This window comes from Diabrotica undecimpunctata, chromosome 3 (genome assembly GCF_040954645.1).
Source record: "Diabrotica undecimpunctata isolate CICGRU chromosome 3, icDiaUnde3, whole genome shotgun sequence".
NCBI lineage: Eukaryota > Metazoa > Arthropoda > Insecta > Coleoptera > Chrysomelidae > Diabrotica > Diabrotica undecimpunctata.
In genome coordinates this window covers 42,884,963-42,899,047 of record NC_092805.1, presented here as the reverse complement: position 1 = coordinate 42,899,047, position 14,085 = coordinate 42,884,963, and the positions used below count along the sequence as shown (strand labels likewise).

Below are 14,085 nucleotides of genomic sequence, written 5' to 3'. Positions count from 1 at the left end.
ATTCTATTCTGCTCCAACCTTTATACCTGGTGGTCATACTCAATTTAAAATTGTTTTCCTATATACTTCTGTAAACTTGTTGACAAATATCTGTTTTTCATTGAGTCACCCGTATCAACAGTTTAGGGATTTGCATACATAATTTATTGTTTAAGTATATTGTATTTAAGTTATTGTATAGTGTAAAAATACACTATAATGAAGGTAGAAATTTCTGAGAGATTTTTCAAACCATTGTAGACAACACGAATACCTTTATTGAACTGTGTTCTTACAATCTTAGTAATAAATCTGCAAAAAAATATTTTAAAACTTTTGGGTCTTTTATATATAGCTGGGGTAAACAAAAATAACCACATAAATGCAGAAGATCTCTTTAGGACAAATGGCTCATCGCCAGAGATTTTTAGATTGACAATGTCCCTTGCACGGTTCAACTTTTTGCTCAGACACATCCGTTTTGATAATAAACGAACACGATTAGAGAGGCAAAAATATGACAAATTAGCAGCTGTGAGAGAATTCGTTTAATTCAAATTTACCTAAACATTTTTCATTATCAGCATATACAACGGTAGATAAAAAACTGGAAGCTTTCCGTGGCTATAGGGTATATATGCCCAATAAACCTACTAAATACGGCATAAAAATCTACGCATTAGTAGACGCTAAGTTTCCTTATACCGCAAATCTGGAGGTGTACGTTGGACAACAGCCACCTGGTCCATATAAACTTGATACGAGCAATATTTCCCACGTTCCTCGCCTCTGCATTCGTATATCTGGTTCTCACAGAAATGTAACAATGGACAATTTTTTTACAAGACTCAGCTTGGCCGATCTTCTTTTCAAAGAAAATCATCTGACTATAATAGGCACTATGAGAAAAAACAAAAGGGAGCTTTTACTTCAATTTACGGATCCTAAGAGATCAGAAAAAACAAGTATGTTTGCTTCTAGAGAAAAAGGTACGATTGTGTCGTATATATCCAGAAAAAACAAAAACTTTATTTTACTCTCAACGATGCACCACGACAATTTGCTAGACGAATTAACGGGCAAACCAGAAATTGTCATTGACTATAATAATTTCAAAGGAGGAGTAGATCTAGTTGATAAAATGTCATTTGATAGTCGTTGAGAGTCATTTTTTATTTTGCAATGAGTATAGCTGATGTCAACTGATTTGTAATAAACAAATATAAATCTAATGAGATAGATAAAATGCCTAGAAGACATTTTCTAGAAGCTCTTGATATGGAACTAGTAAACGATCATCTGCAACGTTGATTTTTGAATAAACGTATTTCTCGATTAATTAGGTCAAGAATAAAAGAAATCTGCCTTATTGAAGAAGAAATTGTTCCATCGCCAAATCCACGACCTAATCGTCAAGATCTACTGTAGTAGACAAAAAATTGGTCAACCAGATATACCTCTTAAAAATACCAAAAACTTGTATGCTTAGAGCACGCAAAATGCATTTGCTCCGACTGCCTACAGGATGGTATTTCCGAAGACAGCAGCGAAGATTGACGTATTTCCGTTCAGTCATGTATCTACTTTGAGCATCTCAAACATTTGTTTTTTATTTAGTCTTTGTTTAATTTTTTAGAAACAGTTGTTTTGTTTTTTTTTTTAATTTTGGTTTTTGTGTTTTATAGTACTCAAAATGTGAAAAAGATATATCTGTTAACTTTTATTTTCAAAGCACGAGTTTAAATACAAGTTATAATAAATTTGTGTGCAAATGTTTTTTTCTGTCTATTTTAATTATATATTTAAAGAATTGACAAGTTCTCGGACCGTTTTTCGGAAAATATTTGTTTTTTGGACCTTTTCTAGATTTGCGGACTGCTACATTTTGTGTGCCATCATGTCACGTTATCCCTGAAAGGTTAAGGGACAAAAATTTACACTGATGCCTTGGTTTTTCTGATTAAATTGAACTTCTTCCCATATAAAAATTATTAGAAACATTGGTTTGCCTTAGTTTTTCGAATATTGAATTCCGTTCCATATAAAAATTAATAGGATAGATTGAATCCCATACTATACCCGTTGCTTCTTTATCGAAAGTTAAACTAGCCTTTTAAGCTAGTAAAATAGCAACGTAGATTGGTTTTTCACTACCTTTCTAATACTGCAAGAGACCAGCTCCGATCCCATAATTTGAACTATTAACAGTTAAATTTAGTTCTAGAGTTGGACAATACTGGGCTAATACTAGAGCTAACATTTGTTTAACAATACCAAAAGTTAAATGACATTCCTCATCCCAGTATCAAACTACATTTTATTTTAAAAGTTTATATACACAATGAACAATGTTGGGAAGATTTGGAATGAATCTATTATAGTAATATTACATTTCCCAAAAATGATTTTGAGCTGTGTCATATTCGTAGGTTCTGGGATTTCCTTATTAGAGCGAATTTTATCTTGACTTTTATGCTAGCCCCTTTTATTGATAACAAATCCGAGATAAGATTTTTGTTTCTTCACTGTAAGACCACATTCTTGAAAAATCGGTAAAACGTTTTTATAATACACGTAGACAAAATTTACAACAAAGTATAAGACATTATTTGTGTCTTATATACGATTCTCCTTGTAAGAACACAACGTTTAGGATAATATTTTATAAATTGCAGAAAAGTAACCTTTCATTTGAAGTCTTGAATGGTGGTCTAGTTCCTTTAAACCTGGAATGGATATTAGCATGTGTTAATACATTATCAAAAAATAATACAACTGTTGGGGAGAATGAAGTTACTTTGAAAAGTAAGTTTAGAATTTATACATGAGTTACCACATTTACATTTTTTATAAGTACTATTTACTTTACTGTTTTTTATTTGTTAGTTCTTGTTAATTCTCCCTCTTTCGGATTATAGATAAGTTTCAGCGTCGAATTACTCAAAAAGACAGAAATTTTCTATATAAATAATTGCACATGTTTTGGTTTTCGGCCAACTCTAATACATAACTGTTTAATACTTTAAATATCAGTTATTATTTTATATTTAAATTAATCAACCTGACCAACCTGCTTAATCCATCAAAAAATTTTTCGATTAATTTATTAAGAAAGTTCTCTTTTTGGAAATGCACATAATTTATGTGTACATTCGACGTCACCTTCTATCCAACTCAAATAGTAGCATTCTATCTTTTCCGTGGACGACCTGTGCTTCTTCTTCCAATTTGCAATTTAGTGACTCTTTGTTTCCCATTTGGTAACCTTTTTTTGTTTTTCTTGTTTTATAATCTCTTCCAAAATAAATTTATATATAACTGATGAATCTCCTTGTCCAATTCCAGTTGGAACGTCTATCCGTTCAATTTATGTTTAAACTTTCTTTCGGTCCTGTTTTTTGCCTATACGTTTTCTATTATTTTTATGATATCCAATGCCATTTGTCTGCTATGTTAACATCCCAAAAAGGTTAATTTTTAGCATGTTTTGATAAAGAGTAAAATAAACTCGAAAGCTTAGCAAACCTTAAAGAGTTTTACTTGAAGGGTAGTATTTGACTACAAAACCCAAAATATTCTGGGGTTTAGGTTCAATAAGTAATATTTTTGGATCTAGATTTTATTTTCCATTGTAATTAACGTTTCGGTAGGTTGTCAAGATTGTTGTTTAAATTACAAATAAAAAACTTGACTATATGTATGGAACATACTTGTTTGCAATATTAAAGTAAAATAAGGTAGAAAATATAATGTGTCACCTTGAAACTCTATTTCCAGATGAATATCGTTTCAGTGAACCGGCCTTAAATGCTGAAGTCTACAATTGACTGGTTATCAAAGTGGAGCCATATCCTCTTTTGCAAAACCGCGCAATGCTGGTTGGGTGGCTACATTCATCATGTAATCAAACACTCGTCATTTGCTCCAGTCTGATCTTTCTGGTCTGCTTCTCTTCGTTCCAATCCGGAAAGTAACAAACCAGCAGCGTACGGCTCTTTATCGCCAGACTAATCGCAGGAGAATTATATAATACTCCTCTGCATTTACTAATTTGTTACGCCAAATATCGAGGTTGAAAAAGTGTAATATAAATTAAATTAAACTGGTTCTATGTATGGGTTCCAAATACAAGTGTAGAACGACTTTTTCGGCCTGACTTTATAATCACTAGTTATGTATGTAATAATTAACTATTATCCGGCTGAAAGGACCAATTATATAGGTGATACTACAGGGTTGTGTATTTACTGCACGAATGAAAAAAGGCACTATAATACGTTGTTTATGTTTTGCATTAAACATCGTGACAATATTACTTGTTATTAGTTCTGAACGTGAACTATAAATGTTTTGTACAAGCTGCTTACACATTCATGAGTAGAAATTTTAGATTGAATTTGAAGGAGATTGACTCGTACAGTGTTTGCCTACCATTTCAATGCTATCTTCCAATTTTCAATTTACATCATACTAAATTTTGTTCAATTTATTGTTTATAGTTATAATCAATTATGTTATAATTATATAGATTGTCAAGATAACTCTTCTGAGCAAGGATTGCGTATGAAGCCTTTTGTTAAACAGAACTACGATCATCCCTTCCAAATTATTCCTCGAAAGACGGAGATTCAGCCTTCTACTTCCACAGTATTTCAAATAATTTTTACTCCAGCAGTGGCTTCACAATATTATTATAAACTTAAATCCAAAATCAGCTCCTTGCACCCAGATCTAAAAAATATTGAATTATCTATTACGGGCCAGAGTTTGTTACCTGACTATTACTTTGAATTAAAAGATAGTGATCATGGAAAACATGAAGGTGCTGGTAAGTGTTCGAAGATAAACGAGGAGAACATGAAGGTTATTGAGATTCATGCTACTGGAATAGGTGAAACCAAGTCAAAGTAAGAATTTTATTACATTTATTTAATTTTATTATAAGTGTCTATAGAATAAATTTTTATGTACATGGTATCGATTTTTGTGACGAAGTCCGTAATATCTGTTATTATAGGTTGTTGAAAATAATTTGTTTACAAAAATAGGAGGCAACTGTAGGATTAACCTTTTAAAATTACTTACAAATATCCAGGAAAAACGCTCATTGTTAGTATTGATTATCAATTAAAAGGCTTAAAAAATATTTCGAATAGCCTCAAGATCTAGGTTGTCCAAGAGCGATGAAACTATCAATCCTTTTTAAGCGTTTACGGCGTAAATTGATTTTAATATCTTTTTGTCCAGTTTAACAAATGTTTTATTGCACTTTTATCCTTTTCGTTGTCTTTAATTTTGTTATGTATGAGTCCTAATATCTAAATATTTGGACAAATGCAAATTTATTGAAAACGTTCATCTTCACGATCTTTTTTATTGAACCAAAGAACGAGATCAACAATATATTAAACATTAAACTCAACTAAATTACAGTACGGTCCCGGTATAGATTGCAGTTGTCATTTTTAAGCATTGTGTCAGGGACTTGTTGATAATAAGGAAGATGGTCGGTTTGGAAAAGTCCCAGTTTGTCAGTTAGTTCTTGTTGGATAATCTTTCCTACTAAGTCATGGCGTTCTTTATAATCAGTACCGACAAACGCCTAGCAGCCACCGGTAAGATATTGAATGGTTCCTTGGACTTGGTATTCATATCGGAACTTGGCATTTTGGACTTGAGGATCTCTAACAACATATTTCAGGAAATTTTTAGTTGGAATATTCTGCTCCTTAATGGCAAGTAGAAAACCCTCAGTCTCGTGAAACATCTTTCCTGATGTCAACCAATAGTTCGACGCTGTATTGTCGAAATATTCTTGACGATCTCATTGAAATGTCACCCATGCAGAGGTTTACTTATCTAGGTGCGCATTTATTCTTGCTTAGTTAGGTGGTTTATGCGCATCTCTTGTTCCCTGAGGTTAAGCGGCGTTGTATCATCTACTTCGCAAATTGCTCGATGTAAAATATATGTCTCAGCATGTTCCTAAAAATAAATTCTTAAATTACCAACCTGTTTATCCAGTTGCTCAACTATGTCCATAAGTTCTCTTCGCCCTTGATACCGCGGTAATGTTTTTCTCTCTACTACGCTGCGTAAAATATTATTATATTTTTATTATTACATTTTTAAATGTATTTAAAAATTAAAGACTGTTAGTCTTAGACTATTTAGTTGAAAAAATTTCAAAATTCAATGAAAAGGTTAATCTCGAATAAAACCAGAAGGATTGAGTTTTTTTTTAAGAAGTAGGCCTTTGATCTTCTTTACGTATTTTTAATTATTTTTTTTAATTATTTTTTTTTTCGAATTAGACATCCCTATAGAATGGTATAGAAAATAAATAGTTTATTTAAATTAATTAATTTTAATATAATTTATTTAAATTAATTATTTCAATAAATAATTTAATTTCGTTTTTATTAAGTGAAGTTTCCTATAATAACTTATATTTAATTTTTTAGATCATTTATACTTGTGAATACCAGTGGAGATAGCCTTAGTTATAAATTGGAACCGATTAGAGATATAAACACATTATCTTACTTCCATTGTCCAACAAGTTGTGGAATTATTGAAAACGAAAAAAAGTGCCAACTTTCATTTTGTTTTACTCCTCAACAAATTGGTACTTTTGAAGAAGAATATCTGTTTAATGTTAAAGAAAAAGAATCAGAAACTTATTTTTTGGTTGTTGGAAATTGTACAAATCCTAAAGTACGTAAATTTATTCTGGTTGCGAATTATTGGATATAATTTTCCACAATTATCTTTTTTCTTTCTCGTATCGTCTTATTTTACATCTTGTTTACTATTTTAATTATTTTCAACTAATATCCTACCAATTTACACTTAAATTTATTTGCTTACTTTTTAACTGCTCTGTGGAATGGAGTTTTTAGATAGAAAATGCTATATTTTGAGTCTAAATAGTCTTCTAGAGTCAGGTATTTGCGCTAATAGCCTTCTTCTTCTTCAAGTGCCCTCTCCGCTACGGAGTTTGGCAATCATCATTGCTATTCGTATCTTTGAAGCTGTTGCTCTAAATAATTGGTTAGATGTGCACTGGAACCAGTCTCTTAAATTGGGCAGCCAAGATATACGTCGTCTCCCCACGCTTCGTTTGCCCTGAATCTTTCCTTCGATAATTAACTGGTGTTCTCCGGAGCGTTCATTAACGCACCAATCAGCGAACGGGAAACATCTCCTAACATGGGAAAAATTGTTCATTGGTTGGAATAAGGGTTATTCCAACTTTTGGGCAATTTAAAATTTCCCATTGGCCGATTCTACGGGAAGGATTTTCGGCTATAAAAGAAGGTGGATATTCTGTAATCGGCCAGTTCGAGCTTACCCTCGTAATATAAGACTCTAGGTTCGGTGCTAGTTCATCCACCTAGAATCTGACTTTTATTTTACCTATTTTTCTGCTATTGACTATTGATATTTTTATGTGCATTTGATATATATATATATATATATATATATATATATATATATATATATATATATATATATATATATATATATATATATATATATATATATATATATATATATATATATATATATATATATATATATTTGTGTATTTTTCTGTATTTTTCACTGTGATATTTTCCCTGGATCATACACAGAGCAAATACGCATTTGCTATTTTATTATTGCATATTTTTGTGTTTGAATATATTTGTTGCGATATCTCTCTCCGTAGACCATAAGCTCGAGTATATTCTCATTTCTCTTTTATTGCTAGTTTATTATTGCATATTTTTCTTGTTTTGAATATATTTGTTGAGATATTTCTCTCCGTAGACCATACGCTCAAATATATTCCCATTTCTTTATCTGCTATTTTATTATTGCTGTTTATTGAGTATTTTCGTTGCGACATTTCTCTATGAGATGAAAAGCTTGAAATACTCACATTATTTGTGCTATTTTATTATCGCATTTTACTGTCCAAATATATTCGATACGATATTTCTCCCTGGAGATCATACGTTACGAAATATTTACATTTCTCTTGCTCTTGTAGTCTCCTTCCGAAAGTCAAGGAGTCACAAGTTTTTTTCTGAATATTCCTTCCGTAAGTTAAGGAATCTCAGGCAGATTTTATGGTTCTGATATCATTTCTTTATGTCTAAATTGCATACATACATTTCTTGATTATTATTATTGCTTTGTAGTGCAGAGAACGTACAAAGTTGAACTTCTGCTACGCAGATTAAGCACAGAGACGTTTGCACCCATATATATTTTTAAAACTTACTTCATTTGGCATATATATATATATATATATATATATATATATATATATATATATACATATCTATCTGTGCATTTTGAGAGCTTTAGGTGGTATTTCGCATAGCGATCAAGCACTAAAGGCCTGTAGACACAGCCGCTTTGTGATAGTTTCCTGTCGGAACATACACGAACCTGTGTATCTCTTACGATACGTCTAGTACCAATACGAATCGTCAGAGTAAAGATGGTAGACACCCGTACCACCTCCAGATCCAACTCCCAGGATCGTAGGAAGACCGCAGAGCCAGATATGGGCCATTCCAGCCCCATCGACGCCTCTCGGCAACAAGCAATCCGTACTTTTTCCTTCTCATCACATGACCAAGATATTCCAAGTTTCTTCTCTTGATGGTGATCAACAGCTCCCGTTCTTTGTTCATTCTTCGAAGAACTACACTATTTGTTATTTTGTCTGTCCAAGGTATTTTCAAAATTCTTCTGTATATCCACATTTTAAAGGCCTCTAGTTTATCGGTATTGCTCTTGTTTAAAGTCCAAGTCTCTACTCCGTACAGCAGTATCGAGAAGATGTAGCATCTAACCAATCTCATTTTCAGGTTTAAGTTAATGTCATGACTTGCCAGAATGTCCTTCATATTAACAAAAGCAGCTCGAGCCTTTCCAATTTTAGTTTTTATTTCTTCTGTGATGTCATCGTTGTTATTAACGCTTGTTCCCAAATATTTATATTTGTGCACCCGTTCGATTTCGTTATTGTAAATGTACAGGTTTGCATTCAATCTTTGTTTTTTTGAAATAATCATGAATTTCGTCTTCTTGACGTTCATTGTTAACCCTTTTTCTTCACTAGCTGTGACTACCTTGTTTAAAATGGCTTGCAGGTCTTCTACTGTTTCCGCCATTAAAACCGTATCATCTGCGTATCTAATATTATTAATTGGTTAGCCGTTAACTTTTATCCCAATCTCTTCTTCCTTCAATGCTTTCTTCATACTTTCTTCCGAATAGAGATTAAATAGCGGATTTTTCTTTTGATCTCTGTGTTAGTTTGCTTATACTGTTCTTCATTTTTGCCTTTCGATAGCCTTCGAGAATTCATCAATAACAAAATTTTGTTACTCATCCATTCTTTCTGTTTCTTTGGTTTTTCTCTCTTCAGAATATTTTTAGCGGGCTTCAGCACGTTCTTTTTAATAATGGCCCAGTGATTATTATTGTCTTGTTCTGGTATCTTCTCTGTCTTTTCAAGTTTTTCAAGATTTGCCTGAATGCTTGTTTCTCCCTGTTTAACTGTTTCATCATTTAAACGATTGATATCTATTACTTGTTTGGGCTTAGGTATTTGTACTCTTTTAAGTTTTATTCGGAATTGTGCCACTACTGGATTGTGGTCTGATCCTATATCTGCTCCTGGATACGTTTTCACAGATTCGATTGTGTTTTTATATCTGTTGTTTATGGTTATATAATCTATTTGATTTCGTATAATATGGTCTTGGTAGTTGATAAAATGTGTTTTTTAATTATAAAATTATTTTCCTGGCAAAATTCCATCCAGAATTACAAAATATGATAGATGAATTAAATAGCGAATCAACAAAAATAGGTCTACAAATGAATTATAATAAAACGAAAATTATGACCAACCAACCAGAAGAATTAATAATTACAATTGCACAAACAACTATAGAACAAGTAAAAGAATATGTATATTTGGGACAACTAGTTAAATTAAATAAAGAAAATCAGACCGAAGAAATAAAGAGAAGGATACGGTTGGCTTGGGTATCCTTCGGAAAACTCTCCTATATACTAAAAAATAGAAAATATCCCCAATGTTTAAAAACAAGAGTCTCCAACCAATGTATACTTCCTGTTCTCACCTACGGTTCTCAAACTTGGACGTTTACAAAGGAAAACATGAAAAAAATAGCAAAGACCCAAAGAGCGATGGAAAGACAAATGCTGAACATCAGGCTATCAGACAAGAAAAGAAATACTTGGATCCGCAACAAAACAAAAGTGACCGATGTATTAACGCAGATAGCAAAACTTAAGTGGAAGTTTGCTGGACATACCATAAGACAGAAAGACGACAGATGGAATAAGATGATTATACATTGGAGACCATATAATTACAAACGAAAAAGAGGAAGGCCACAAATGAGATGGTCAGATGACTTGAAGAGACACGCAGGCCCGAAGTGGATACAAACTGCCTACAATAGAGAGACGTGGAAGAAGAAAGAGGAGGTCTATAAAAAAAAAGAGGTTAAATCTTTGTAAATGGGTATATTTAATTAGGAGGTCTATGTCCAAAATTGGACAGCAAGGGCTGTATAGATAGAAAGAATAATGGCATTATGGTATCGTGGCCACCTTCTTTATATAGTTCTGCTGGGAGATTTTCTATTCCGGGTGATTTATTTCTGACTAGTTTTTTAACTGCATCTTTAACTTCAAGAATCGTTGGTGATTCCTCTTCCCTCTCCTCTGTTGTCCTTACCTCATCTCTTTCGTCGTCCAGGTTTTTTCTTCTTCTTCCTCTATATTAAGTGCTTGGTTATAGTAATCCACTCATCTATTCAATACATCTTTCCTTGTTGTTAATAGGTCACCATTCTGACTTCTACATTGTCTTGTGTCTTCTATTTTTTTTATCCATTTTATTTTCTTTACTGTAATGTTTCATCTCTCACCTCAAAAACATCTTTATCTTATGCGCCCATTAGAGCAACCCAAACAAACCCTAGATTCATAACTGAAACAGACAAAATTCCATTGGTCATTTCAGTTTTGCCGAGCTCTGCGCCATTCTAAGTGTCGAGCCTTATGCTGTGGTGTCAAAGATAACAACAAAAGCAAACGTTAAGCTTAACTTTCATTGCAAATTTAATGGATTAGCTGCAACTTTGTGAAATTTCCTGTAAACCAAAACCGGCCTCTTTCATGCCTACAATGCGCCCTTTTTCGAAGTCGCTTAAATGACAAAATTGTCGACGACCACGAATTTTCGACATTTTAAATTTTTTGGGTAAATCAAAAATGACTAAATGACTAAATTAACTAAAGTTAAATATATACAGAAATAAACTTTCTTTTCTTTTTTGTTAAAAAAAAAAAGAACAAAAGTTCAGATAGCGAGGAAGAAAGAGAAAGAAAAGATAGCGAGGTAAAAACTTTATCACATAATATATATTTTTAGATAAGATTTACAAAAAAAATTTCTTTGATCTAAATAAATAACCGTATGTTTTTTTGGCCATCAGATATTTTATAATTTTCTATTTTTCTACCTTGTTTTTTAACAGTTTACAAATAGTACTATTAAAACTGGCATATTATAATTGTTATTATACAGAAAGTTTTCCCTTTATTTGACCCAAACTGCACTGAGTGTGATTTAGATTATGTATATTACGCTTTTATGTACTTATCTTTTCCTTTATTATCATTTTTTCTACATTTATATTTATTGATTTAATACGTTTAGGTCTACTTTAACACTGCTCATCTTTGTCTGAAGCCCACATTATTGTCGGTTCCATGTGATGATAAAATATATCTAAGAAACGACGAGGAAGATGAATTATGGTATAAAATTGTTAAAAGTAGTTTGGTGTCTCAAGATTGCCTTCAGAAGCTTAAGATTTTTCCTACAAGTGGATCAATAATTCCTAATACCGACCTAGAAATGCAGTAAGATTACTTTTTTTTTATTTTAAAAAATAAGTGTAGAATTTTTTTATATTTTTATTATTTTTTTAAATGTATACAATGTATACAAAAACTCGCATAATTTGCTAATATTTTTATTCTACGTAGATTTACAAAAAAAAATTATAATTTTTTTTTAATTATTGTTAATTTAGATATATGTTTCAATATTTAGAGATATACACACTGCGTCATTACTACAAACTAACGTATTGTTACAACAGTTCACACAATATATAACACTTTTTAATCAAGTACAAACACTGATATTATTCTATTACTCGTTCTTACAACTTCTACTACGTTATCTTTCATTTTACTATCAGAAATTATACCAACTACATTCCTAGTGTTACTTTTCCCTACATATCATAATTTGTATCCTTCACCTAGTTTTTTCGACCTGTTGAGCGCCCTTCAACTGTCTCCTTTCTTAAAACATGAGTAGACTTGGATTCACTAACTTCATCCCAATATCAGAGTAATTTTAATACAGCTGAATGCTAAACCTGTAAATATAAATATCATCCAAGTTTATGCTCCCACTGCTGACGCAGATGAACAGAATATTGAAGAATTCTACCATCAAATAGAAGAAGTGCTAAAAATAACAAAGAAACACGAAGCAATAATAATTATGGGTGACTTTAACGCTAAAGTTGGACAGAAGATGACGCAGGGCATCACCGGAAAGTTTGGCTTGGGAGAGAGAAATCAAAGAGGTGAACGTTTAATAGAATTCTGCCAAGAAAATGACTTCGCCATTACAAATACCTGGTTTCAACTTCCAGAAAGGCGTCTTTACACGTGGAAATCCCCTCAAGATGGACATCAAGGCAGAATAGTACGGAACCAAATAGACTACATCCTAATAAACCACCGATTTCGAAACAATATTAAAGATGTAAAAACTTACCCCGGCGCTGACATAAACTCAAATCACAATTTACTCTGCTCCAAAATACAAATTAAATTAAAGAAATTAACAAAGCCAACTAAGCCTTGTAAGATATACCTCGACCCCCTGAAAAACCCTCAAACGCGCGAACACATATCACAGCAGATAAATAGTAAAATACACAGAATATCAAATATACCAAAATAAAACAGAACCATTAACGAATGCTGGTATGATATTCAAAACTCGATTTTAGAGAACGTACAAGAGTCTTTGAAAACACCTACCATGTTGGCAAAAAATGAGTGGATGACACAAGAAATTCTAAACCTGATGGAAGTTCGACGGCAACATAAAAATAGAAATATTATCGATTACCGTGAAATCAATAAACACATAAAAAGAAAAATTGAGCAAGCCAAAGAATCCTGGCTTGAGAATTTATGTGAAGAAATAGAAGACCTCCAAAAAAAGCATAACAGTTTCAACCTCCACAAGAAACTTAAATATACTGCCGGAATTAGAAAAGAGAAAAATGCTCACATACTTAAAAGCGCGGACGGATTTGTGATCACGAACAACAGTGCAAAGAATGGGAGAGATACATCACTGACCTTTTTGACGATGCTTCTAGAGAAAATGCTCCAAATACTGCCTGCGACAACCAGTTAGACAGAGGTCCCAGTATACTGAATTCGGAAGTCAAAAAGACAATACAGCAAGCCAAAAACAATAAAGCACCTGGACCAGATCAAATCCCTGCTAAGCTACTTAAACTTTTGGATGAGGAAAGTATTGCCTGCTTAACCACTTTCTTCAACAAAATTTACAACGAAGAAAAAATGCCAGATGATTGGTTAGAGTCACTGTTTATAACATTACCAAAGAAAAGCAGGCCCACCAAATGCAGCGATTTTAGACTAATCAGTTTGATGAGTCACACACTGAAGATACTCTTACGAATTATACAAAACCGAGTATTCCTTCTATGCGAAAGTAGGATGGGTAATAAGCAATTTGGATTTAGAAACGGTCTAGGAACTAGAGAGGCACTATTCTGTATGCGCGTTCTATTACAAAAAAGTTGTGAATTCCGAAAGAATGTTTATGTTTGTTTCATCGACTTCGAGAAGGCGTTCGACAGAGTACAACACGATACACTTTTCGATTGCCTAGGGGCAGCAGGACTTGACCACTATGATATAAGACTGCTAAAATAC

General features: G+C 32.5%; 1 protein-coding gene across 2 annotated transcripts in view; it reads left to right on the top strand.

The window, feature by feature from the left end:
- LOC140436736 (hydrocephalus-inducing protein homolog) overlaps window positions 1–14,085 on the top strand; it is a 371,509-nt gene that overhangs the window by 263,000 nt on the left and 94,424 nt on the right. For both annotated transcript variants that reach the window (XM_072525797.1, XM_072525796.1), the window contains 4 exons: window positions 2,655–2,784; window positions 4,508–4,886; window positions 6,444–6,696; window positions 11,744–11,949. In XM_072525797.1, coding sequence (XP_072381898.1) covers window positions 2,655–2,784; window positions 4,508–4,886; window positions 6,444–6,696; window positions 11,744–11,949 — 968 coding nt within the window. The remainder of the gene's footprint in view (window positions 1–2,654; window positions 2,785–4,507; window positions 4,887–6,443; window positions 6,697–11,743; window positions 11,950–14,085) is intronic.